Source organism: Suricata suricatta, chromosome 4 (assembly GCF_006229205.1).
Source record: "Suricata suricatta isolate VVHF042 chromosome 4, meerkat_22Aug2017_6uvM2_HiC, whole genome shotgun sequence".
Lineage (NCBI taxonomy): Eukaryota > Metazoa > Chordata > Mammalia > Carnivora > Herpestidae > Suricata > Suricata suricatta.
In genome coordinates this window covers 93,708,734-93,736,371 of record NC_043703.1, presented here as the reverse complement: position 1 = coordinate 93,736,371, position 27,638 = coordinate 93,708,734, and the positions used below count along the sequence as shown (strand labels likewise).

General features: G+C 55.0%; 1 protein-coding gene across 1 annotated transcript in view; it reads right to left on the bottom strand.

Moving 5' to 3' along the window:
• Positions 1-3,588: 3,588 nt before the first annotated feature.
• The window catches only part of TTC7A (tetratricopeptide repeat domain 7A), a 116,046-nt gene continuing 91,996 nt past the window's right edge, over positions 3,589-27,638 (bottom strand). The window contains exons 17-20 of the mRNA XM_029938506.1: positions 27,367-27,464; positions 25,390-25,524; positions 17,246-17,448; positions 3,589-5,821 (exon numbers count right to left, since the gene is read on the bottom strand). Of these exons, the coding sequence (XP_029794366.1) occupies positions 5,600-5,821; positions 17,246-17,448; positions 25,390-25,524; positions 27,367-27,464 (658 nt within the window). The 3' untranslated portion in view covers positions 3,589-5,599. The remainder of the gene's footprint in view (positions 5,822-17,245; positions 17,449-25,389; positions 25,525-27,366; positions 27,465-27,638) is intronic.

Sequence of the window (27,638 nt, the reverse complement as noted above, 5' to 3'; positions counted from 1 at the left end):
TCTTTTGTTAAAGTAATGTATCACATTGATGGATTTGCAAATATTGAACCAGCCCTATAACCCAGGAATGAATCCCACTTGATCATGGTGGATAATTCTTTTTATATGCTGTTGAATTCTATTTGCAAGTATCTTGTTGAGGATTTTTGCATCCTTATTCATCAAGGATATTGGCCAGTATTTCTCTTTCTTTGCTGGGTCTTTTTCCAGTTTGGGAATCAAAGTGATGCTGGCTTTGTAGAATGAGTCTGGAAGTTTTCCTTCCATTTCTATTTTTTGGAATAGGTTGAGAAGAATGGGTATTAACTCTGCTTTAAATGTCTGGTAGAATTCCCCAGGGAAGCCATCTGGCCCAGGTGGCTCTTATTTGTTGGGAGATTTTTGATAACTGATTCAGTTTCTTCTTTCTTCACTAGGTTATGGGTCTCTTCAGATTTTCTATCTCTTCTTGTGTGAATTTTGGTAGCGCGTGTGTGTTTAGGAATTTCTCCATTTCTTCTAGGTTTTCCAGTTTGTTGGCATATAATTTGAAACCTCTCTCTTTATGGAGATTCACCTGCTCTTCGTTTTTGCTCCTAACTTTCTGTTCCTGCCCTCCAGCTACCCTCCCTTCTCTCTGCACCACATCTTCTGCTGCTTTTCGGCTTCTGCTATCACCACCAGCTGCTGCCCTCTTCCTCGCTCCCGCACTCCTGTTGCAGAGGCCAGAGCTTCTGCAAGTCTTTACCAATGTCTGTCTTATGAAAGACAAAGAGAGGCAAAAGGAACCTAAAGAGATGTGACAACCAAGTGGAGTATGTGGTCTTGGGCTGGAGGGTAATACTGCTGCAAAGAGCATCATGAGCGACGAACTGGCATATGGATGGGAGAAGAGATAAAATAGTGTGTCGGAGTCAAATCCCCTCATTTGTTAACTGTATCCGTGGTTAGGTCAGACAATGACCCTTGTTCTTTGCAAACACACTGCAGTATTTAGGAGTAAAGGGGCATGATTTATATAATCTATGCTCAGATGGGTCAGAAGAAAATAAATAACAAGGCATATTTTTAGAAGAGGTCCACAGTGACCGACTTCTTGCCAAATTCCAAAGGGACAATTAAGGGAGGAAGAGAATGAGAGTGGGAGTGAGTGAGATCAGGAGAGCACGACAGTCACCACCAGTCTGGGGACCCCCTGCATGGGGGGGCTCAGCCATGTCACAGGCTGTGGGTCAGTCCACAGAGGAGGAGCTTTGGTTGTGGAACCTACCGATGGTCCAGCCAGCTGGCAGGCAGGGCAGTGGGGTCACATGGCCCAACACACAGCTCCTGAGGTGAGTTTGTTATGTTTCTGGGCTGCCTGGCATCTTCTAAATCTCCTTGCTAGTTGGGGGCCTTCCAGCTTCTTGAGTGGCCTTCACTTATGGAGTGTCCTCTCTGGCACTGAGCATCATTCATTCCTCCTCACTGAAGCCGGGACCCAAGCCTCCATCCAGTGGGGTGCAGCTGCCAGCTTCTCGGCACCTAAGGCACCCCTGGACCTGTGTGTTATCTCCCGTGACGCTGGAGTAGAGGACTCCCGGTGATGCACATTTCCATGGATCCCAGCGGGGCTATCCTGCTGCCACGGTGCTGGGTACTTCTGTGTGTCTGCCTCAAGGTCCAGGGAGTGGGTGCCGCACAGTGTCTTCAGAAGGCGGTGGAAAGAATGTTGGCTCTGTAGGCCAGGACCTAGGTTCTCAGGCACCGTAACCTCTCTACCTTTCATGGGGACAAGACCTGCTTTCCAAGGTAGTTGACTACCAAAGGAGCAATGTGACAAAGTGCCTTCTACACGTATATCTTATATGTGTATACCACACACTCCCTGTGTAGTGCAGGGAGAACATTAGGATAGATGCTGCCAATTTGATCCTAAGAGAGCAGCCAGTTAGTAGTATAGAGTGCTTTTGAACGCAGGCAGGGTGCTGACTCCATCACTGAAGCCAGGCTGTAGCTTCTTTGGCCCCAGGTCCATGCACCATAGTCACTGTCCTAGGGTATCTGTGTGGGAGTCATTCCTGGAGCCTCCTCCAACGAGTCTCTGTCCTTTGCACCTGGAAGAGCCTGATAAAAATTCCAAGAAATTTCTGGCAGGGGGCAGGCAGCAGGACTTTCCCCATCACGGCCTTCCCAGCCTCCACGATCCTTCAGATCAGTATCATGGGGGTTGGCACCACAGGTCGCTTATGTGTGAGGTTCCCTGATTATGGGTTGCCATCAAGAGCTGGCAGCATGGGCTGGGGGAGGTTTGTTTAGTTGGAAGCTTCCCAAGGCGGAGAAATATTTGCATGGTGATGACATCTGAGCGCTTGGTGGGGGAGCAAATGCAACAATGAGCACTTTGGTATCAGAAAGGAGTCTGGGTGTTGGTGGCTGAAATTCCATTCATATTTATGCCTGTAGATAAACACTATTAATACTGAAGGGCTGTGTCCTAGAGTGTGGTCGGGGTGCTGGAGGCCAATGGGGGTGACCGTGCAACCCTGAGTCTTGTCCCCAGACTCCAGCCCTTCTTCTGGCACCATGGATTGGACATAGGGTTTGTTTGTGAACAGGGGTCTGCCGATGGGACCCGGGGCTCAGGAAATGCCTGGGTCTCCACTATTGCCTGACTTTACAACATCTGACCAACTAAAGTCAGCTTGTGTCAGGAATAGGAAGACCTCCACTCCCTCCATTCTCTTCCTGGTAGGATGAGCTTTCTAGATCTTCTCAGGGGCTATTAGACAATGTGACACTACCTATGGCCTCAGGCAACCTTTTAATGCTCACCAGGGTCCCTGAGCTGGGGGTGAGGGTAGGAGATAAATAATCCAATCCTAATTGTTATGTCACTGAAGACTGTTTCCTAAAGTATCATAGTGAAAGGAAAGCTGGGCACCCACCAGCTCTCTGGAACAGCAAAACCACATCCCAAGAATAGGACTGAGGTTGGGCCTCCCTGTGAGGCCATGGGAGTGGGAAGTTCCTGTTTAGGCCAAGTTCTAGGGGAAGCCTCTAGGGCAGCTCTCTTAAGAATGGGTGGCTGCAGCCCTAGGGGTGCACCAGATGAACCCTTGGGGCACACAAAATAAAGCTTCTGTACAAACTTACGTCATCCTCCAAATTTCAATGCATGTCGATAACGTATGTAGCCTACTGGAATGGGTGTAGCATGGCTTAGGAGAGCACTGGTATGGACTTCATAGCGCAGGTGGCGGGTCAGGATGCATGCAGCCAGGACCCTCACCACATGGGCCTCTCTTAGTGCTCCTCCCCCTGGGTGCTGGAGACACTCCACTGGCAGTGCCCGCAGGGCATGCTCTCATTTGGATGACAAGTCCAGTCCTGGCATTTCCCAGCTGGGCGCTAGAGTTAGGGGGCTCAGGCGGACCTAAGTGACCGGTGGCAGGCCACCTTGACCCCCCCCTGCCTCCTTCCACCCACCTCTAGGTTTCAGCACCTCCCTAACCCTCTCTGCTCTCACCTGCTCAAACCAAAGTCTCTTCCTGTGGCCCTCCCTCCCTCACACCCCTCCCACTATGTGGCCTGCCCTGGATGCCTGTTGGATGAAATGAACACACTGTGTCCCTTTCAAGGGTCTCTTTATTTAAGACCTTTATTTCAAACTGCCAGCAGCTTGGCCCAGCCCTCTGAGGCTTCCTCCAGAGGAACGCTGCAAGCCGAAATGCATCTGGTGCCTTTCCTGTTACCAGTAACTAACAATCTTTAGGCACCCCGAGGCAAATCAATAGCATTTGCTTTTTCTGTTTACTTTTTTTTCTAATAGAATTTCAGATAAAAATAGATCTCTATCATACACACATATATATTATATTTATACACACACACATCGAGACAGAGATCCTTCAACCAAGCGGTGAAGGATCTGGTGTCCTCTGCAGTGCCCCCCATGGAGCCGGAAGGCCAGGAGGGGCAGGCCCTGTCTGGGAGGCACCTGGGGGTGTGCAGTGCTGAGCCAGTGAGGTGAGGAGGAAGAGTCTCCCTCTGAGGAGCAGACTGGGCAATGGCAAACCAAGGCAGCCCTCGCCCAGTCCGTCCACACACTCTTCAAGATGAGAGAGATGTACCAGATGGAGGTTTAAAACTAAAACCCAAAGTGCAGAGAAAAAAAGGAATTCCCCAATAGGCCCGAGGGGCTGACTTCTTGGGGGAGAATTCCAAGAGCATCACACCACAGGGCTAGGGGAACCAACAGAGAAGATGTCCCACCCCCACCCTGAGCAGCCCCAGGTCCCCTGCTGACAGGGATCTGCTTTGTCCCCTCCACTGGTCTCCACAGCCCCCACTAGGCCCCAGGCAGGGGTAGCCAAATGGCCAGGCTGGTGGGGGGTGGGAGTGGGTCACCTATAAGAGCCTGAAGTGGAAATGGACTGTGGGTGGTGAGACGTGCTGGGGTCAGTCCTAGAGACTGCCCGTCGTCATACCGTTGTCTCAGACCGTTCGGCGTTGTACCCACGGCCCAGAAAGGGAAGGCTTGAGGAGTATGTTGATGCAAGGAATGAGGAAGAACTCGGTCCAGCTGCCATGTTTGTACCCTAGGGTTTATGGCGTAGAGCCTAGGGAGGCCATTTGAGTTGGGGAATATTTCCAGAGTGTGGCAGAAATGGAAGCTGAATTAGGGTCGGTGCTTCGTGCCCCAGGCCAGGCACCAGAGGCCCAAAAGGCACTTGGCAGCAGAGGGGAAGAGCTGTGGGGCCCAACTGGCCTCATAAGGCAAAGAGGGGCAAAGCTGGGCATCCTGCAATTATTCAAAGCTGGGAGAAGGCCCCACAGAGCCTATCCTCTTTCCCAGCAGAATCTTCAAGCCCTGACTGCTCTGGGCAAGACCTGAGAGTTATCTAAAACCCTGTCCTGAGACTGGGGCTGAGACCAGGCCCCGGGAGCTCCCCAGGCACAGAGGCACAGGCGGAGGTGAAATTCAGCTGTGGGGCTCCCCAGCCCGTGCTCTCGGGAAGCAAGTCTGGTCACCCTGATTCTAAGTCACTTAGGGTTCAAGCAAGCTGTCTCTTGAGGCACTGAGTTACCAAAAGGGGAAAACCTTCTTGGCCTAGTCAGAGGGCAGTTTGTGGGGTTCATCTTTGGTGTTGGAGAACGGGGAGCTGAAGTTTGAGGCGAACACCTGTGCACAGTCACTGGGAAATCTAGGGTCGGGGTTGCAGGTATAGTATGGGGGCTTCTAGACAGTAGGGGGAAGTACCTAGGAGACCCATTTAGATGATGCACAGACACTCTGGGGAGATGCCCCCATGCTGATGTGGCTTCCCAGCTACTTCCTTGCTCATAAACACCCCAATGTCTGTCTGGATCCCAAGGAGCAAAGGATTTGCTTTTGATGCAATCTGGTCTACCCCGCTCCAGAGAGCAGCTCCCAGACCCAGCTGGCCCTGGAGAGAAGGCAGGGCTGGAGTGGGGGAGGCGAGGAGAACTAGGCTGCAGCGTGCAGAAGCGTTCCCTAGAGATGTATTTCCCTGAGGCCCCACGCCTCCCCTCCCTTTGCTCCCCGCTGCGTGCCTGCCTCGGCCTGCCCCCCTCCCATCAGGGCAGCCGCCTCCCACCCTGCTGCTGCCGGGCAACGTCACAGCTCTCTGGGGATGATGGAGAAGGGCAGCACTGGGCTGCTGGCCTCCAGCTCGAGGGCGGTGAGGAAGCAGTCCACAGCGGCCTCGCTCTGGCCCTGGGCCTGCAGCACTTCGCCCAGGCCCTGCCATGCCTCGTGGCAGGTGCTCTGCCTCTCCACGGCGTCCCGCAGCACCTTCTGGGCCAGACTCTTGTGGCCCAGCCGGCTCAGCATCAGACCCTGGGGAGCAAACACAGGGTGAGTTAGCGAAGGGCATCCTGGCCATCAGGGCAGGGCTCTGAGTCTCAGGCTTGGGAACCATCAAATGACCGTTCTTGTAACCCATGCAAATCCTGTCTGTCCCCACGCCAGCCCTGCTTCCCAGATCACCCGCTGTGGCGCGCCATCCTCCTGGCCCCAAGGATGGGCTTTCAAGTCAGCAGACCTGGCTTTCCATCTCCCTGTTACAGTGGGGATCCTGGCAAGTTACCTCTCTCTGGCCCTCAGCTTCCTCATCTGCAAATGGGAAAGACCACAATACCTACCTCTAGGTTTGTCAAGTTTACAGGAGTCAGTATACATCAAGCACCTGGACAATGTCTGGCATGTATGAGCTCTCAAATGCGTCTGTTATCTTGAGGCCTTGCTGCTGTACATGGTGGAACCCTTCCCCCAGGGATGCTGTAAGATGGAGGAATGTGGGCCACGGGGTTTCAGACTTCACAGCTTTAAGCTTGTGTGTAGGTGGGGGCAGGTTCTCTGCCTGCATCAGCAGTGGTCTTCCTGGGGACATCTGGGTCCCCAGATGGCCTGGCAGGTGAGGGTCACAGGAGGGTGGATGCTGGGTAGAAGGAGAGGCTCTGGGGACATGGGTCAGGGGTGGCTAGGAAACTTGGTGCTGCTGTTTGTCTTCAACAACCCCCGTGGCAGAGAGAAAATGACAGGAATCATCATCAAAGTTTGGGAAGTGAAACTGGCACCGTGTCCCTTCTGTGTCCTCTTCCACTCAGACTGGGGAGGGTGCAGGGAGGTGGGGGGATAGCGTGGTGAGTAGGGGGGTGGCCAGGATCCCCTGCAACCTGCAGTCCCAGGAAGGCTGCTTTGTGTCATCCCACTGATCTGTGTTCCAGCCCTCAGAGGTGGCACGGGATGGCAGCACAGGGGGCCCCCCTCCCATTCAGAGATTTGAGGTAAAGCCTAACCCTGACTTCCTGGACAGGCTGCGGTTGGGGAGGGGAGCTGCCTTCTCTGTGCCTGGAGCCCCCTCTTGGGTGCCTGCCCACGGATGGCCATGTACATTTTTAGCTGGAACATTTTCCTCTTCACCACGCTCCCCAGAGTTAGGCCCTGTTGCTATGGAGACCCACTGGGGAAGATGCACACGCCTGACTTCATAAAGTCCTCTGAGAGCTTGGAATGTGACCAATTAGGCAAGAGTGAAAGATGGTGCTCAGGAAGCTCTAGGAAAAGCCTCTTCCTCTCCAGGGGGACTGGCTGGTGGTGGTCCTGTGGCCAGGGGCCAGGAAAGCAACGGGGAGCTGTATTCACAGTGCCTCTTCAACCCGGCGCGAAGCTGTGGCAGAGAACCACATGGATGGGGTGGAGGACTGGGGAGCCGCCGTGGGGCGGAGCCACATGGGAGCCATGCTGACTCAGGGCTGCCTGGGACCAGAGGGCAGTGCCCAGTCTGGCCAGCAGGGCTCCAGGCCAAGCCGTGCCGCCTGCATGGCCTGGGAGCTGGACCCTGAGCTCAGGATGGAACAGGGCCCACAGGGAGGAGGGAAGGGAGGCGAGACGACAGGCCGCCAGACACTAGAATTAAGCACCAAAAACGGAAGGTTTGAGCCCTGCGAGTGCCCCCCCTGGAGGAGCAAGAGAGGACAGATGGGGAGGGCCACCAGCGCCTCGCAGAGAGAGTGGGGCTGCATCGATCTTACCCCCTAAGTTGTCTACACCGAGCTTCCATGTGAGATTCTGTTTGAAAAGAGGGCTCCACTGCTAAAACAGAGTTTGAAAACCCCTGATCTCAAGAAGTGCGTGGGTGTTTGGGAAGGGGCCAGATGTGCCCGCAGGCTGAACAGGCTGTGTGTCTCTCTCTCTCTGCTGGTTTTATCTCAGTTAGGAAGTTTGCAGAAGGCTCGTCTGCGTGTAGAGGAAAAAGCCAGGGCTCCTCGGCCACAAGACCTTGTTGGGCTGGAATCCCAGCTCTGCCACTGACAAGTGCAGTGACCATGGGCAATTGGCCCATTTTCTCTGAGCTGTGGTTTCCTCATCTGCACCCAGGGAACAGAGCAGTGCTTCGCAGTGGGTGACCGTGCAGGTTCTGCAGCGATGAGTCTGAAATCATGTGGTCAGGGCGCATGGCGGAAAGACAGCGAAGGGTCCCCAGGATGCGCAGAGGGTCCTGCCCGAGTGGGGAGCAGTAGTAGATGATTCCTTTGGAGGGCAAGGATCTCTGTTGGCGAAGACTGGGGCTGGGGTGGGGTTGGATCACGTCCCCCACACCCTGGGGTGCTGACCTCAGAGCCTGAAAGGAGACACCGGGCTGGGGTCAGGCTGGGGCCCCACGGCCCAGGGCCTGTAACAGGATCTGTTGCCACCTGCCTGAGACACCAGCCTGTTCATGTTTGGTAGCAACTCAGAGCTGTTTGCTGCCTGACAACTGGGCAGAGCCTGCCTCGGGGAGACGTGAGGTCTCACCTGCTCTGCCCCCAGCCTGGCGCTGTGCCAAGGGCCAGCCATCACCCTCCTGGCACCCCCACTCCAGCTGACCAGAGAAGAGGTCTCCCTGGAGATGGTGGGAACACAGTTCCATCCAAATGTCCCTGGTGACTCTTCCCCGACTCTGGCCAGGGGGCACCTGTGCCAAGAGAAACCAGACCTGTTGGTGACTCAGCCTCTGACCCTCACCTGGGAGATGTCATAGCCATGCCACCACCCACAGTGGTTAGCAAGCAACGTGTCTCTGAGAGGGGCCCGGGCTTCCAGCCGCTCAGGGAGGACAGGGCTATGGGGGAGGTTCCCAGAAATTCCCAGCTCCATCTATTCTTTCTTCCCTCCCTTCCTGGATCTCAGAGATGGGGAGGCATCTGGCCTCATCTCAACTCCCCAGGAGCCTGCTCCCCGACGAAGCCTTCCCCGAGGTCAGCACCTCCTGGGCACACCATCACCTTGAGACTATGCTCCGTTACCGCGGGCTCTGGTGTGGGATCCCTGTCCTGCCCCTTCCTGGGCTGGGAGGGACAGGTCCTTGGCTCCTGCCTGCTTTGCTATATTCCTCACAGGATGGCTCAGAAGTGGAGGGTCCCAGGCTCGGAGCTCAGGTACGCCAGAGGCAGTGTGCACGCTCACCACCCTGCTTACAGCCACAAGGGCAGCCAACCCAAGGGGCTCTTTGAGGAGTTCCTCCCTGTTGGAAGACTAGGTTCTCTTGTTGGGGACGGGGGGAAGGGCACACTGGCTGCAGCCTGGGATGGGGAAGAAGGGAAAGAAGTATCCCCCAACTTCCTTTTTCAGAATTGCTACTGCATCTCACCCCATTAATTCGGTGCCTGGCACTGTCCTCCAGAGGGGAGGGGCAGCAGGAAGGTCCAGGCTGTGTGCGTGTCTTTTTCTTCTTCCAGGGGAGGCCTGCCCTGGGGAGCAGCCCCTAGTGCTAGGCCAGCTGCCGGCCAGGCGGAGAGCTCCCTCCCAGTCCCTACCCTCAAGTATTTATAGAAGTTATTTTGGGAATTTTCTTTCTGAGCTCAAGGCACATTCCTGGGATTCTGTAACAGGCTTTCCAGCTGGGAAGCAGGGAATCAGCTAGAGGTGCTAGAGCCTCCAGGTCCCAGGAGCCCTCTTCCAGGAGACCCTGGGGGGCCCGCAGGGAGGAGCCGGGGGTGGGGTCACCTCTGAGGCAGCTCTGTCCACCCACCCTGAGGCTGACACACCCTGCGAGGGTGGCGCACATTCCAGCCCCAGCTCAGCCCACCCCCACTCCTGGCAGGCCCCGGGCCCTCCCAGGTGTGTCAGCCTCAACCTGTCCAACCAGACTGGGAATGAGGTGTCTCTCCAGGCTGAAAACGGAGCCCACATATCACCACATCCCTCCTGGACCTGGGGCAGCTGCCTCCAAGGCTCCAGGCTGGTCCTTCCCTTCTGTAGGGGAGGGGCACAAATCCTTCCAGACCCCACCCAGCACCTGGTTGACAAGCTTCACTGGGCTCACTTGGAGCCCAGCCAGGTGGGGATCTTCTGGGGTAGCAGACGTGGCCATGGTCCTATGGCAGAACCCAGGCCTGCCTTCCTGCTCCTCACCCTCCCCGAGGTGGGATGTCCAGAAACACCAATGGGCCTCTTGGCTGCGGTGGGGGTTGTTTGTCCCCACAAGGCCATGGCCAGGCTCAAAGATAAACACTGGCTTGATGAGAAGGCACATCGCACCCTGGGGGGCTCCCTTGCCAGCCCTGTTCCTAGGCAGGGGGCTGGGCCTTTCCTCTTCCCACATTCAGGTTCCCCAAGCACAGCTAGGCCCTCGGGGCTAGGTCAGGAGCCTGTACTTCTTCTCAAAGTGGACACCATGTGATAGGCAGTGAGTGGGAGGGGCACCATTTCAGAAGCTCCCCTCTCTGGGCAGGAGGGGTGGGTGCTGGCATACTGGGCAAGGGGAAGGCTGGACCCTGCTGCACCCTCCAGACATGGTGAGTCTTCCAGACCATTGATTCTGGAGTGACATTAAGCCAACAGTGCTTAACTGTTGTTCTGACCCGAGTCTACAACAGGCCGACAGAAGGTGTCCCTTCCACTTCCTCATCAGGAGGAGCTTCAGGAGACCACAGCGAAGCCCAAGATTTTCCAAAAGTCCTGAGCCACAGGCAGGGGAACCTGCCTTCACCTTTCCAAAGGTCTCTGAACCAGGGCTGAGGGTGCGTGGTGTGGGCTGGAGGCTGTGTCAGCCCAGGAATGCCATGGGTGGGCAAGCGCCTGAACCCCAGTGAGGCCCATGCTGGCCTTGCCCTGCCACCTCCCCACACAGCGAGCCTCCAGAACCCCCTTCTCCCTCGCCTTCCACTCCTTTCCCGCCAGGAAATGCAGACCGCAGGTAGTACTGGGAGGGACGATGAAGGGAACTCACAATAAAATCACAGCAGCAGGAGGAGGTCAAACAGCCAACAAGACGTTCCTGCTGGACTTTTCTGCCACATGGAGCCACATTCACCACCTGCTGGAGCTGGTAGTGTAGGCACTGACTGTGCAGAGGGGCTGTGTGTGTGGGTAAAAGAACTCTGGGTCTCTGCACACCCAGCACAAGACTTCTGGGCCTTCCCATCCCTTCAGGCTGCCTGCATTCTCTAAGCCACGTGCAACAGCTCAGGAGGGAGAAGCCTAGAGCAGGTGGGTGTCCTGGACCCTGAGGAATCGGACCCTAGGAACCAGAAACCCTGCTGATATGGGTGTTTGCCAGCCTCATCCAGCATCAGGGAACCTACAGAGGGCCAGGTACTGGGTTTCACTTTCCAACTGCTCAGGACACCTTTCCTCCTTAAAGTCAGGAAGCAGAGGCTGGACCAGCCTGACCATAACAGAGCCCAGGGTGGAAAGCCAAGCAGCACCTCCCCAGAACCGGGCCTTCCCTGCTGCCCTCCCAGCGGCCTCAGATCACTAGCCTGCCTCTTTAGCTAAAGCCACCAGCTGGGAAACTGTTCTCACCCTCAACTCGGACTCCTGCCTACTGAGAAGGCATTCCCTGCTCTTGGCTAAGGTCAGCCTGGCCTTGTGCTGTGGATACCCTTGTCCCAGGCACAGGGCACTTGGGGCCCAGGCCCTACACATCTCTGCCTTGGCCAGACTCACCTGATGGGCTCAGTAATGACCGAGAAGCTCGGCTTCAAAGAATCTCTGGGGCTTGGCTCTGGGCCACTACTTCCCTCTGCAAACCAAGAGCATCTGAACCTGGCCTGGGAGTCGTACTTCAGAGTGAAAAAGGTAAAAAGTAACCCCAACCACTGGGCCCTTCACTTACACAGTTATTTAACCTAATTCTTTAAAAAATTTTTTTTTCTTTTAAAGTTTATTATTTTGAGAGAGAGTTCGAAGTAGGCTCCAGGCTCTGAGCTGTTAACACAGAGCCTGATACGGGGCTTGAACTCACCAACTGTGAGACTATGACCCGAGCCCAAGTCAGACACTTAACCCACTGAGCCACCCAGGCACCCCTAACCTAGTTCTAACAAGAGACCTAGGTGTTTAGCATTGTGATTACCATTTTAAAGATGAGGGCACTGAGGTTCTGAGAGGTTGAACTTGGTCATGGTGGAATAGTGAATATAGACAAAGTGGGACTCAAGTCCAGGTCCGTTAGACTTGAAGGCTGTGCTCCAACCTCTAGACACAAGCTGGCTCTGATACTGGGGTTTAAAGGCCATCCCTGCCAGGGGCACCTGGGTGGCTCAGTTGGTTGAGTGTCTAACTTCAATTCAGGTCATGATCTCTCGGTTTGTGAGTCTGAGCCCTGTGTTGGACTCTGTGCTGACAGCTTGGAGCCTGGAGCCTGCTTCAGCTTCTGTGTCTCCCTCTCTCTCTGCCCCTCCCCTGTTCATGCTCAGTTTCTCTCTCTCAAAAATAAATAGAAACATTAAAAAAAAAATCCCAGTCAACCAGCTTCAGAGGAAAACTACAGGCAGCTCTGAGGCCCTGGGTCCTTACCCAGCATCCCCTCCCTACCTTCTCAGAACCCTGCTGGAACCATGGGCCACCAGGCAGCCCAAGCAAATCTGGGCTTGTCCTACAGCAGGAGGCCAAGCAGCCTGGTCACAGGTGAAGCTCAGCCTTGGGCCATTTGCTATCAAATCCTTCACATGAATGATGACAAAAATCCCTGATGCTGAGTTATCTTTTCACAGCACTCAACCTATCTGAGCCCTAAAATCTTCCCTTCAAACGTCACAAGGGCCTGAATTATTATCCCCATCTGAGAGAAGAGAAAACTGAGCCATGGAGGGGAAGTAATCTCTAAGGCTTTCATAACTCAAGGGCTGGCAGGGCTGTCTGTCTTAGGTGTGTCACCTCTCTAGTCTAGTCCTGCCCTCCAGGATTGGGGATGGGGCCAGTCAGGGGAGGAGGCACAGGAGCTCTGTGCAGCCAGAGTTCACCTGTCTGGTCTCAGATAGCAGAGCCTGCTGTGGGATTCCTGAAGCACCTGCAAAAGGCCTAACCCAGAACCTCAGGGCTGGGGGGCAGGGGGGAGCCCTGGACCTGGCTGACTCAGGCCCTGCCTTAGGGAGAATAGGGATGGTGGTGGGGAGCTTCTGGGTACTTAGGGCAGGGTGTGGCAAGCCCCAGCCTGGGGAAAGAGAGGCCAGAGTTTCAGGGCCGGCCATGTGCTATGGCCGTGCCCCCTGATCCCTCAAGCCCACTTGAGGAATGAGACAGCAAGCCCCACGCTGGGAGTGAGAGGGAATGAATGCAAAAAAACTCACTACCATACTCTCACTGGGGTGATGGACTACAGAAACGCTGTCTTCCTGTCTTTCCAGGGGCATCTGGAGACAGCAGAGGCTGGGTCACATGGCCAGGACTGCTTCAGAAATTACATCCCCAGGAATTACATCACAGGGGCCGAAGTTGATTTAGGGCAGTTTCCCCCTCTGCTGCTGGGGGACCTGAGGAGGAAAGGGTTCTAGGGAGACAGGGCAATGAGAGCCTGGAACTCTGGCCCAAGAAGAAAGCATGACCACGGCCAAGGGCCAGTGAGGAGCAGGGAAGCCTGGCCAGACAGGCATGAGGAAACCCCAGAGTCTGTCCCTAGGAGAGCAGGGTGGGGGGCCCGACCACAGATACAGGCGCAGGGATGCAGCGTGCCTGCCCGCTCCTGGCTGAGCCTCTCAAGCTGTCTCTTGTAGGGAGACAGGCTGCATCAAAGCATCCACACTCTTGGCTCAGCCAAGGGGCGGGCAGGGAGAATGAGGCAGCCTGCAGCCAAGGCTGGGGACTCTCCCACCATGGAAGTCAGGGGACCTCACAGTCCTCCTGGGAGGGTGCTCTCTGACTTGACCATTTCTTGCCTTCCCCGGGCATCCCTGTTCCCTCAGAGATGCAGAGGGACTCCTGAGAAGTGGCAGGGCAGACAGGCTCAGAAAGAGAGAGGTGCAGGCCCCTCCAATTCCTCTCCACTAAGCCTGTGGAGCGCTCTCTGAAAAAGTATCCCCTTGGGGTGAACTCCTCTGCTTCCTTTCTCATGTTTCCTCAGAGCAGGCAAGTCGAGTTCAGGCTTCCCTTCCATAAGGAAATTCTTTTGCCCATAAATTAAGTGCTGAACACCCAAGCTAAATGAGTCCAGTTTCTGGCTACCTGGGTGGGAGGGAGGGGAGAGGCTGAGACTGAGCTGGCAAAGGCTGTCAGGACCTGCTTCTGAGATTTCACTGGGAATTTCCATCTGCAGAGAGCATGGCTCTTTGTTTCTGAATCTGGACACCTCCTGAAGCAACCTGGCCATCTGTGAGCCCTGCAGGTGGCTGTCTGCAGGGCTGGGGTTAGATGCTGCAGACTCCTTTGGCGCACTGCTGAGGCACAGTGGGGACTCTTCCCTGGCAAAGCACGGCTAGGCTGGTGTCTCTTTCCTGCCGGTTAGGTAGAAAAGCCTGAGCTGAGCTCAGGGTGGAGTCTGAACCATGGAAACGCCTCCCACCACATCCAGGGCAGGGAGGGTGGCAGGGCCCAGAGAGTAGACAACCTGCTTCTAGGCCAAAGTTCATTTTCTTAGAAATGCCTGAACCCCGCCTCCTAAAAGCAATCGCCTTCCACTCCCAGAAGCTTTCTCTGGCCTGTCCCCAAGCTCCAGTCCCAGGCCACACAGCCCCAGGGAGAGGCCCTGAGGCCCGTCCCCTGCTGTTTGACGATCTTGCCCTAAGCACTGTAAGGCTGAAGCTGTCACCCACACAGTTCTCTAAGGGACTCAGAGCTCTCCCGGCCCAGGCTTTGGGTGGCTGTGCTGTCAAGGGCGGGGGGGGGGGGGTGCCTCTCCTTTCCTCTCCTTGTACCTAGCAGAGGCTGATGTCCTCAGAGAATCACTGTGGGTGGCAGAGCCAGGATGCAGTCCTTGAGAAACTGCCTTGGCAATGACTACATGGGGGTCCTGGTGGGTACCAGTTCCCCTTCACATTTCTTTCTCTGGATAGCTCTCCAAGAATGCACCCACCTCTGGGGTTCATGAAGGCTGAGACAATTGATGTGTCTCCGTCATTCTCTACTACCTTTACAGCGAATCCCTTACATAAATGCCAACTTGACAGACTAACAGGTAGTGGCTCCCTGACGTCGCACCATGGTGAAGAACATCTGAAGGTCACGAGTGTGCTCAGTGAGAAAAAATGCTGTGATTGATTAGCAATGTCTGTCATGGGTGTGGGACTCGAGAGTAGAGGCTTGTATGTGGTTCTGCCTTCTTGGATGTTGTTGCACTGAGGACTTTAAGGAGCACTTTCTCAGGAGCCACCTCATAGGATTAGACGTGGACTAGGAATGATGTAGATTCAGCCAAGCGAATTAGGGCCAGAGCCAAGATTAGATCCCAGATGTCCTGAGTCTGAAGTTGCAGCATAGGGAAGACACTGACATCAGGGAGTGCTGGTGATCAAAATGCCAAAGTATTCCTTCCCGAGTCTTTGGGAAAAGAGTGCTTAGTGAATCTTCTCCAGGCTTGCGATTTGCTATTCTTCATGCATATGTGTGGGAGCTGGCAGGAACAGAGCATGTGGAAAGCGAATGGGCTGCCCACGCTGGAGCCGACTGTCCCTCCGGTTGCTTGTAACTTTAACAGTGGGCAGGCCTGGCCCTGACTTGCTCTAATTTCATCAAATCAGCAAGGCACCCCGGCAAGAGAAAAGGGACCATTTCAGAAACATCTGTAGGGAGCCACTCTGGACAGCTCTTCAGTTACCATGGAAACCCACCCTTGGAAACTGCTTCAATTTCAGGGAAATCGCTACAAACAATAATAAGCATAAATGAAAAATGGTACACTGTTACTTCAGAATTGTACTCGTTATTGGATTTGGTCGGGTCTTAGGGACTGAGCTGGCAGGCGCCTCTCTGTGAGTGCAGCGGAAGGCAGACAGCTCTGGCTGGCGCAGGCCTGAAGACAGAGCCCACATCCTCCCTCCCACCTCCCTAATCAAGTGTCTGGATGTGACCTCCGGGGAGGCAGTCGTCAGAGGAGCTCATGTCTGAATTGCAGGAGGAAGGAGGATGTGCCTTGTAAGAAACAAACATTTGCAAGGCAGCACAGAGCCATGTGGAGGGGAACATGGGCCAGGGCGTGATGTCACTGCGTGGGCTTTCTCCAGCAGATGCTGAACATTCGCATGGGCCCGAGGTAGATATCCTTTAAGAAATCGGGCAGCAGGAGGAAGAGCTGAGCTGGGAGTCTCTCCTCTGTTTTCAGGGACTCTTGAGGTTGGAAAGGACCTTGTAAAGATGACTTGGCCCAGCTCCTCCCACAAGTGGTGTTTCCATTCTGTTGGCAGCATCTTCACCAGACAGTTCCTGAGTTTGTACCTGGACTGTTCTAAGAGCTATACGGTTTTTCCTGACACTGAGCAGAAATCAAACTCCCTGTAGCTTCTCCTCATGAACGAATCAGACCCCTTCTGGCAATGCTAACCCTCCAGCCATCTGGAGTCGGTCTGATCCCTCTGTGTTCTCCGTGTGGCAGGTGTCAGTGATGCCCTCGTGGCTGCTCCCCTTCAAGAACTGTCAAAGGAGGACATCCGAGGTGGAACCTGGACCCTGACAGGGGAAGACCATGTCGCTAATGGTGTGCTCATGAATTCTACTTCAGAAATCACTGTGCATGTGGAGGCCTGTACACTTTCAGATCCTTACACTTATCCTGACACTGGCTCTCTGAAAGCAGCTAAGGAAGGAAGGGAAAAACAGCTATCTCTACAGTCTACTATACCAACTGTCAGAGCAGGTATTTAGCACATGTTTCCTGCACCAGAGACTCCCCACTGCATGGAGAAGTAAAACCGAGGTGCAGAGAAGCCCGCAATCACTCAGAAAGAGAAGGGCAAGGCCCGCCCAAGAACACCAGTATCCTGCTCCCTGCCTCCAAACCTTCCCACAGAAAGTCACTAAGCCCTGGGCACCCATGCCTGAGTGCCACGTTCCCGGACTGGGGGCTGCTGGGCCCTCTTACCACCCCAGGGGCCATTTTCCTCGTGTGCTTGTGTCAGGCCTGACGTGACAGCCCACCTCAGGACACCCCCTAAATGATGCCAAAAAGGTGCGGAGCTCCTCCAAAATGGGAGAGGCAGCAGTGATTACAGAGGTACTGGGGACTCCCAGAAAGCAGAGCATTTTGCCTAGTGTGTCCAGCGCAAGGCTCTGATGAGGAAGAGTGAAAGCCCTTTGGGGCTACATTGCTTTACCGAAACTTACAGCAAAAAAGAAGTCACAAAGCATATCAACCAACCCTAGATTTTTCATCAACTCAGCCAGGCTCTGACGGAAGGGGAATGGCCCACCTCTGTAAGATACTTGTGTCTCCCAGCAGAGCAGGGAGGAAGCCATCTCCCCCCCAGCACCAGGGAACAGAGCTGACAGGGCACCTGCAGACAGTGGAGGGGGTGAGAGGGGAGAAGGGCCCTGAGGACTTTCTTGGGGCGCCAGGGGCTGACTCACCAGGCTGTGCATGATGCGCACACCATCAGGGTTCACCGTGAGAGCTTCCTTGTACAGCTGCTTGGCCTCCTCCAAACTGCCCTTCATCTCGGCCAGCCGGCCCCGCATGTAGAGTACTGAGTGCGAGGTGGGAAAGAGGCCTGCTGCCTCCTGGATGCAGAAACCCGCTTCCTTGAGGTGTCGCTGCTCCATGAACAGCTCAGCTGTGAAACCAGAAAGACAGTGGGAAGTGACAGCGGTAGGAAAAGCCAGAGGCAGAGGACCCCTCCCTGCATCCGACTGGCAGCCCCCAGACTTGAGGGTCTCAGGTGGTGGAAGCCATCCCTGGAGTCGCAGCTGGGCAGGGCTGGCTCTGGGCGGTGGGGACAACAGCAGAGAATGTTTTCCCAGCGCTCACTCGGTGTTGGGCACCGCACTATGTGTCCCACACAGACGTCTCCGCTGACGCTCACAAAGGCCTGTAGAACAAGCACTTTTATTACCCTGCTTCAGGGAGGAGGAAACTGGGGCACAGAGAGGGTAGGGAAGTGGCCTGAGGCCACAGTGAGAGTCACCTGTGGACTAGGGCTTCTATCAGGCTGTTGGACTTCCAAGCTTGGCAGTGGGGGCACGGGTGGTGTCTGTAAAGGTCAGGTGGCTTTCTGGAGTGTCCCTCACTTCACCTGGTGACCTTGAGTGTGGGCCTGGGGGATGGGTGGGGGGACGAGGCAGGTGTGCACTATCAAACGGCCCGCATTCCTCAAGACTGATCATGGGCCAAGGCCTGCTTCTGCACAGTCTTCTCTCATCTGACCCTCCCAGCAGGTGCCCTCATGAGCCCTGTGCTCACAAACCAGGCTGAGGGAGGGGGGCTGTCACTCCAGTCTCTCGGGAGAAAGGGACGAGGCAGAGCTGCGCTCCCAGCAGCTCTGGCCTCTCTCCAAAGCCCAGGGCTTTCTGCCACATTGAGAGAATAGGTGACACACATGCCTTTCACCAACAAGCAGGAAAGATCAGTCCCACAACCAGTTTGCCTTTTACCCTGAAGAATGTGGAAAATGGGGCCAGCTCTTCAGTCCCAGGCCAGGCCACAGAAAGGCACATTTCAGATCCACACCGCACGGGTACACACCCACAGCAGGCACTTTTAGAAACAGGCCGGCTGGACTTGCAGCATGACCTCGTGGCCGGCTCAGCCTTCCTCTCCGGCAGCCCTGGGCTCAGCTGCCCCTCCTGGGGCTGGTGCCCGCACACAGATGGGAGCACAGAAGGGCACGCAGAGCCTGGCTTGTGGCTCTGCCAAGAGCTGTTCCTAGCACAGGCCAAGGGCCGAGGTTACACTAATTCAGGTTAGGTCTGGGGTGAGTAGATAACAGACATCCCAAAAGAAGCTCCCAGAAAGAGGTGGAAAACCTGGGTCCAGGCATCATCTTCCTGGTCTGACAAGCAGCAGGAAGGAAGTCTAAGGCCTCGACTGTAGCACACAGCACTTGGGGGTACTCAGCATGAATGCTGCCCCCAAGGTTCATTGTGTAATCAAGGTAGTTTGCCACATCCTACAATACTACAGAGGCCTTTTTGAGGGAGGGTACTCTTTCTCCAGTGAAGATGAGAATTTGGAAGAATTAAGTAAACACAGAGGAGCCAGGCCCCCATTAGAAGGCTAGAGAGAAATGCAGGCTCTTGTCCCCATAGACAACCTGAACTGCAGAGTCCCAAGGCAGAAAGCACAGGAAGGTGAGGCCAGGAGGGGCGGGCTTAGAGCCCAGTGCCTTGCAGGGAGGGTTGGCCCAAGGTCAGGGGTTTGTCTAACTCGGCCTACGCTCTCCTCTCCTCTGCTCTGCTGTTCTCTTCTGGAGCTGCTGCCTAGGGTTCTGAGCAGGGTGCCTTCATAACTGAGCGTCCAGCGTGCAACTATGATGTACGGACCATGTGCCTGGCCCTCCCCCAGGAGAAGGATACACAGTGGAGGGGGGGGAAGGTGGGGCAGTTGAGCCACCAAACTGCTGGAATAAGCCAGGACAATGAAGTGCCACATGCCAATTCTGAAAGGTCCGGACACTCCGAAGGGGTCAGATCAGCTGTGCTGGTGTGGTCAGGGAAGTTTTCCTGGGGGAGGCAACATTGGAGCTGGGGCCTGTAAGTGCAGGGGCGCTTGGACAGGTAGATGGAAGGGAAGCTGGCAGACTTGGAGGGCTGGGCTCCACCGTGACCTGCCAGAACTCCCCAGGGTCACCGGAGGAGAGGGGAGAAGCAGAAGGAAGTGTGTGGGTGAGTGCTGGGAGCAGGGAGGCCTGTCCTGCACCAGCCCCTGTAGCTGCTTCCTCTGCCACCAGGAGCTCGGCTCCGAGGCTAGGCTCTCCACTCCCCCAGACCCTGCCCACCCGCCTGCCTGGTCCTGGCGACGCTCATTAAGCTGTTTACAACTTGCCTTCCTGTCTCCTGAGTCCCTGTCTCCTGGGGTCTCCCTTGGGGACTCCTCACAGTGCCTTCATATCAACAGATTTCAATTACAGGGATCCCCACCTCCTCCTTTCCTTGGGGCCCTAGGCGTTGTCGGGCTGGCCATACAGCAGAGAACATGCCCTGAAAAATAGGTAGGGCTGCTTTGGTCCGATGGACTTCATTACCAGTTAGGCAGGAAACCAGATGACACAGAACAGAGCCAGGGAAGTGAGGTCTCCTGAGGGCTCCTGGCCGCCTTGCAGACAGTCCCTGGCATGCTCAGACTCCAGGGTGGGGCCCCACAGGTCTGGGGGCTGCAGTGTACCCCTTCTTTCTAGCCTCAGCGACCCTGGGCAATTGTTTTACCAAACATGGTGCTCCCCAGCCAGCCAGCCAGCCAGCCTATGCTCTGGCTACAGCTGGAGCCGTGTGTGGCACCATGCCCGCCCACTGCCCTGATTTCTCCAGCTCCTGGACTTGACTGCTAGGGCCTCAAGGTGCCCACCCATCCCGGCCTCCCCCTGCCAGGGCTGGAGGAACACTCCCAGTTACTGGACTTTCCTTGAATTCTCACGGTCCAGTTCACCACCCCAGCAAACAGACCTCACTGTCCCCGGCGTGGAGGGCTCCTCTCCCATCCCCTCAGCTCCTTTTCTCTCCTTTCTGATTTCTATACTTCTCTCATCTCCTCTCTGCCTACTCTTGACCTTTCCTCCTGCCTCTCTGTCTCAGCTTTTCTCCCTCTTCCGTCCATCTCTCTCCACCAGCCCCCCTCTGTGCTTCTCCCCGCAGGCTCCAAATGGAAAACATCTGTTCCCTGGAGCTTTGCAAGAGTCTCTTTTATTATTGTTTTCTGAGGCATCCTGATCTAACCCTGCACCCTGAGCTGGTTCCAGTCTTTTGCCAAAGCAAAGTCCTGCCCCATCCCCAGGTTGGGGTTGGGGGGTGAATTCCCTCTTCACAGGCTATTTGCACACCCTCTTTGCAGGGAGAGCCTGGCCCTAGGGCTAGTTCTAGGCTGAGGAGCAGGGGAGGGAGAGCCCAGGGTCACTGTTGAAGGCCTTTCAGGAGCCTCCCCATGTGAGAGGTGCCTCTAAGGAGGGGGTGCACTCAGGCTAAAGGCAGAGGCCCCTCAGGGAGAAGAAGCTCAGGAGAGAAGTTAAGATGAGGCCCTTAGCTAGCCTTGAACCCCAGAAGGGATCACCAAAACTGCCCCCTTAAAGGAAACAAGTGTCCTCCCCATGGAGCAGACCGTCAATGCATATGGGCACCCAGAATAAAGGAGACAGAAGGGAATCGAGCAAGGAAGGAATGAGAGACAACCACGGAACCGAAAGAATAACACCAAGAATCTGAAAGTCTGAAGGTGTTTTGCAGGTTGGTCTGAGACCCTCCATTCCAGGGACCCAGAGATGGGCCCAATTTGCCTCTCAGGCCACAAGGGAATTAAGGCTGCAGGGCCTGGGCTCCTGACTTCCTGTCCCTGAATGCTCTCCTCACTAATCTGCAGTTGGGAGGAGGGGGTGCAGGCAGAGAAGAGAAGAAGAAAAAGCCAGAGCAAGAGAAGAGGGGACGTGGGAAGGAGGCACAGAAGGCAGGAGGGAGAAGGGCGGGGAGCTGGGAAGACAAAGGGATGAGGAGGAATGGAGGAAAGACACAAGAGGGGGGAGGTGGCAATGGTAAGGGAGAGTTTCTCCCCTGACTGCGATGTTATAATAAACGTGACCTTCAGACACTACCCTGGCCACCCCACCCCAGTTCCCCAGTCTACCTGCTGACAGTGCCGGCAGCTGTTACCTGCCAGTGCCCAGGGCCTCCTGAATACTGTCCCCATAGGTGACTGGGCAGACCAGAGATGGGCACGGATGCAGCCTGGAGCAGCGGGGTCACTGGCTCCTGCTGGACGATCTGTTTAGCAGTTGGAGCTCTGTGCCCAGAGCCCACATATGGTGAATCCGCCATTTGAGAACTGAGACTTGGGCCAACTCCCCCCAACCCAGGGAAAGCCCATGGCCATCCGTGAGTCCCCTGGACCTCCAGGGTAGGGGATCTCTTCCCCACATCTGTCCCCCTCTCTCTAGCACACTGTTAGCTCCCAGAGACATGAGCTGCAGGGAGAGATAGAGATGGGCCATCTTGTTCTTCCGGAAGGCACCTCATGACACACAGGATCCTGGTGCCTCTCCCATCATCACACAGACCCTCTGCCAACGAGGCAACATTCCTGAAACACATCTCTCAAGTGGAAGCCCCTGTGATGCTTCTCACATCTGACAGGAATGGACAGAGGCTTGAAGAGGGCAGGGAGGAGGACAAGAGTTGGGAGAGGAAGGATGTATTTCCCAACCTGAGGGGGTGGTTAAAGATGGAGCCTACTGCTGAAGCAGGCAGGGATGTAATTTATCCTGAACCAAACCAGGGGGAGTGAGCTTGTTCCAAAATGATGAAAAGGGATGTTCTTCCCTTCCTGCACATTTGCTGTAGCTGGTGGAATTATTAGCTGGGGTGGGTGGGGGTGCTGGGGATGAGACTCTCGGCCTGGGGCAGGTCAAGGGTGAGGTTAGGGAGAAGTTTTTCCCTTGGTGATTTGGTCCTGGCAGCCCTTCATTCTGTAAGTGCTCAGCCCATGCTCGCTGGTGATGCTGGTGGCTTCTGCAGTGCAGACCACTCCAGAACCCTCCCAGGCTCAGAAGGAAGAACCTGGCACACTGCTTCCTTCCCTTTCTGGCTGTGGCAGCTTCCCTCAGTCTATCCCCACTTTCTCCTACAGTGACAGAGCCCCTGATTTTTAACAGGGCATCAGGACAACCAGGATAGTCCTTTCCCACAGCCCTTTGCGGCTAGGTGTTGTCATGTGACTAAGTTCTGGCTGATGGATCATGAGGGGAAATGATGAATGCAACTTCCAAAATACGTCCCTACAGGGAGAGGGGGTCCCCTCCTCCCACTCTCCTGATTATGCCTGGGAAGGTGAACGTGGTAAGGAGCTGTCATGGACCACAGGGGTGAGAGTGACCTCCCCCAGTCAACAGAGCCAACGAAATGGAAGGAACCTGGGTCCCTGGACCAGGAGAGCACAGCTGTCATCCTGTCAAGGCTTCCATCTTGGAGTTGTTACAAAAGAAAACATCTACCTTGCAGAAGCACTGCCATTTTGCATCAGTCACACACACCCAAACTGTCTCCCAATGCCACACTGCCCAACCCTTACTTGGCACTACATTCTTAGCATTCAGATTTTGCTCTCGAGAGTTCTCTGTAGGCTGAATATCAAGGATAACATCCAGAGAAGATAGGCTAAGGTGCAAATTATTGAAGGGCACGTGTTTATACCGATAAATCCCAAGCCTAATTACAGGCTTCAGGAAGGCTGTTATTTAACCTTCCCTGAACTTACCAGAACATACTAGCATCCGGAGCACGAAGCAGCACACCTGAGAAATGCAAGCAGTCTTGTGAAATGCAAAACTGTGTTCACTTGCTGATGGTAGTAAACAACATGCATCACTAAACCAAAGGCCTTAGGAACTCTACAGAGTAGGCAGCCTGCAACTCCAGATCCGATTGCTGGGCTGCTCATGTGCTCCTTGCAGTTGGTGAAGGCCCAGTGTGGGGCAGCTTCCCCCACCAGGCACATGGAGGGGCTGGGACTCCAGTGTGCCCCTTGGGAGCCATTAAGGCTTCATGTCTTAGAAGATGACAGGGGGCTCTCTGCCCAAGGGTAGGCCTTGCTGAATATCCCTCTGGGGTTTTCGACATTCCTCTTCCTACTTAGGATGCAGCAAGCCGGCTGTGGAACATGGCTCCCACACATCTGTAGCATCCTAAGGGACCCTCCTATGCTAGCTGCAGCATGTCTGCATTAAAATGTTTCCCTGTTTAGCCTGTGAACCCTGGCCCAACGGTCCCCATCCACCGCCTTAAGAACCTATGGTGGGGGAGCGGGGGGAGTCCTGCTTGCGAATAGGGCCATATGTGAAATCCAGGCAGGGGGAAGCCTCAGATTCCCCAGTGACCACATGCTGCCTCTAGTCTCCAGAACCATCCACTTGCAGTCTCTTCTGCATCTCCCTGGGGGATTGCTGGTGGGGGGGGGGGGGCCCCCAGGTGGAGGTGGGCACTCAGGGTAACCAGGAAACAGGTGAGGAGCTTCACTCAGGCAGTTCTTGATCAGAAGGCCATGCTGGCCTGGTGCGTTTCTGCGATTCCACTAATTATTTTTTTAATTTTTAATTTGGGGGGGGGGCAGGAGCAGGAGGAGTGGCAGAGAGAGAGGGAGACAGAGGATCCGAAGCAGGCTTTTGCTGACAGCAGAGAGCCCGATGTGGGGCTCAAACTCAGAAACCATGAGATCATGATTTAAGCTGAAGTTGGACGCTTAATCGACTGAACTACCAGGCATCTCTAAGGATTCCACTTCTGTCACCTTCCTTTTTCTGCTGCTGCTATTCTGTGTCATTCAGGTATCTGGATCGCCTTGATTCCCTCCCCTTTCCCTCAAACCCACCTCTCAACCCTGGCTTAGATGAAATTCTCAAACACTGCAGCAAGTGCCTCCCTGGAGTCCTTAGTGGGAGCCTCAAGGACGCTTACCCCTGGGGCCACCCTGCTCTGTCACCAGGACTGCTGCAGCGGACAGGATAGAGACCAGGCACCATTTACCGGAGTCCCACACTGCACTAACTCACGCTCACGCTCGGGACAAAGGGGCTGGCATTAGAACCCGGCTCTGTGTGCACCCGGGTGGTCCAGCTGGTTGAGTGCTCTTGATTTCAGCTCAGGCCATGATCTCAGCGTCGTGGGATCAAAGCCCTGCATCAGGCTCAGCGCTCCTGAGGCTGCCTGAGCTGCTGGCTCTCTCTCCTTCTGCCCCTCTGGCTCTAAAATAATAATAAAAAAAGAACCCAGCTCTGTGTAACCCTGAAGCTGCCTGCCTCCCCAATACTAACTGACCCTCAAACTCCATGGTGGCAACTGTGGCAGTTACCTATCAAGAGGCTGCCTGAGGGGCACCTGGGGGGCTCAGTCAGATAAGCGTCTGAGTTCGGCTCAGGTCATGATCTCCCATTTTATGGGTTTGAGCCCCACATCAGGCTCTGTCCTGACAGCTCAGAGCCTGGAGCCTCTTTTGAATTCTGTCTCCCTCTTTATCTGCCCCTTCCCCATTCGTGCTTGGTCTCTCTTTGTCTCTCTCTCTCTCTCAAAAATAAACATAAAAAGAAAAAAGAGAGGACACCTGAATGGCCACCTCAGTGTTACCAGCCCTCTGCTTTCAATGAACTACATCGCCAGACCTCACCTCTTCTCTAACTACCCTGGGAGCCCTCTGGGGTTTGAGTACTAACTGGTTTTACTCAGGAGAAGACAGGAAGAAGATGGGCCTGTTTTTGAGACTAAGACTATTCAATTATGAGGTCTTCCTTCACATCTTCGTACATTTGTATCTGCTGCCAGAGAGTCTCTCCCAGCTAGGCAGGCAGGCCATTTGGTGCAGAAGGAAGCCCACAGCCACACAGATTAAGTGACTTGTCTTGGGCCAAGCAAAGAAGAGCTGGAACTGGGGCTCCAGGTTTCTGATCCCCAGGCCTTTCCATGAGGACTACAGTCTAGACAGGCCTTGTCAGGGGCCCTCACACCGCACACTTCCTCCTCCTGGGCAGGACACGGCTGAGAGGCCTGCAGGCAGGCAGGTGGGGGTCACTGGGGCCAGAGACACTCACCAGCCTGGAGCCAGATCTGTTCCAGCGTGGTCCACAGCTGCATGGGGCCCTGCTTCAGGACTGAGCTGGGCACAGTCAGCTCCGACATGGCCTCCTCCAGCCGGGAGGCCGCGATGGATGATGCCTGCCGAGAGCCTGCAGAGCAAGAGGGGAGAGGGCTGAGCAGCACCGCTGGAGCAGGGACTGGAGCGGCCCCCACAGCCGGCAGCTGCAAAACCGCTCACCGATGCGCTAGGAAGGCCCTCCTTGTACCCTCACCCACGCTGGGATGAGGGGCATCAGGCAGCAAGCCCGCTTCCTAGAGTCTGTCACTAAAGAAGGCAGGCATAAACGTTGGCAAAGGTGCCCGTGCTACTGAAAACAGACATGACTGAATGTTTAACGACAGGGAGTGGTTCAAAGTGAATGAGGGGATATTCACACAAGACCCTGTGGTCCTTAAAATAGTGACACATGAATATGGAGACTGATGCGGAAGGATGTTCACGTTATATACTTAGGGGAAATACAGCCAAGTTGGAAAAGGGTATGATTATTTACCCATTTATTTATTTATGTTTGTTTATTTTGAGAGAGAGAGAGAGAGAGAGAGCGAGAGAGAGAGAGAGAGAGAGCGAGAGAGAGCGAGAGAGAGCATGAGCAGGGCAAAGGCAGAGAGAGAATCCCAAGCAGGCTCTGTGATGCCAGGACAGAGCCTGATGCGAGGCTGGAACCCACGAACCATGAGATCATGACCTGAGCTGAGACCAAGAGTTGGAGGCTTAACAGACGGGGCGTGTCCCTGACCAGGTGCCCCTGCTCACATTTTTGTAAGAAAGAAATAGGGACCTAGAAAAAAGGTTTGAAAGGCCACTATTAAGGTCTGGGTGGTGAAACTGTGGATGATTTTTCTTTTCTCCCTTTTGCTCTCTTTGCTTTCTGTGTTTACCAGTGCATGTTACCATATCTGATATAGAAAAGTCCCATTTGAGGTTGTGCTGTGAAGGATCCTTGGGTAGCAGCTCAGGTCAGACCCTGCGCCCTCTGGAGAACCTCCCCCGTGGCAGTTCTGGGTGACACGGGTCCCTGCTGAGGATACATAAGCCACTGACATTTACAATTCATATGCAGGTGAAATGCGAGCACTTCTCTTTCTCTCTCTCTCTCTCAGAGGCAATAAAGGCTCCAATAAACTCAGGAGACCTTGGGGCAAACCACAGGTGGTTTCAGTTTGTAAGACCATGCACGTGGGGTCCTAATAATTGGCTTATGGTTCTCCCCTCCCTAACTGCACGGGTGCTATGCCCCTCTTCACCGTTCCCTCTTTGGAGCCAGCAGCTCCACATGCAGCCCAGTGCCCCTCAGATGTGCCTCCAAGTCAAGTCAGGTGCAGGCCTTGGCATCGGAAATCAGCTCCATCAGAGACAACAAAGGTACATCTTGGTTCACGGCCACAGAAGTGGAAAAAATGAGCAATGCCACTAAACACAACTCTCTCACACTCCATTCTGGTGACTAATTCTTGTGCCTTTGCTCTTCTGCTTTAGTCAGAGCCTCCTTTCAAACAGTACTCTTTGGGCTTAGAGTTGTAAATGTGAGCTCAGCTCATTCCTTTCCACTTGACTCCACTCGATCTACTAAAGGACATTTTCATGGCAGATGTTGGCCTTGAGCTTAGCCTAAGGGGAGATTGTTTTTAAAGTGCTCCACAGCCATCTCTCCACCCTGACTCTCACCTCTGCACCCCTGCCCAGGAGATGGGGTCCTTCCCTTGCCTGCTCCAGCTGCCCACTTCCCACCCCCAGAGCCAGGATGGGGCCAGAAAGATGCTCAAGGGCAGCCCCTTAGTTTCTCAGCACCAGGCCCTGGGACCATGGCTGGCAAGGAGCAGGGTGGGTTTGGCCAGGCTGAGAAGATGCCACTCTCCCCAGTTTGTGCTCCGGCTGGGAGAGAGAGGAGGGGGCCCACATGGGCAGCTGCCCACGGGCACGTGCTTACCAGAGTCTGCGTCATGGGCATCGGGCAGCGTCAGATGCATGCCACTCTGCTTCTTCAGTGTGACACCCTCGCCGAGGCTCCCATCCTTTTCCAGGCCTCTGAAAGGCAAGGGAAGGCCAGGCCCAGGTGAGGCCGAGGGCTTGCAGGGAGAATGGGGGAGCCTTACACCGGGCAGGCTCTGAGGCTGAGGGTTTAGGCCTGGGAATGGAGCCAAAGCTAGGACCACTGGGAAGAGTGGAGACCACCAGAGTTGGCAAGACAGATCGGGCCTC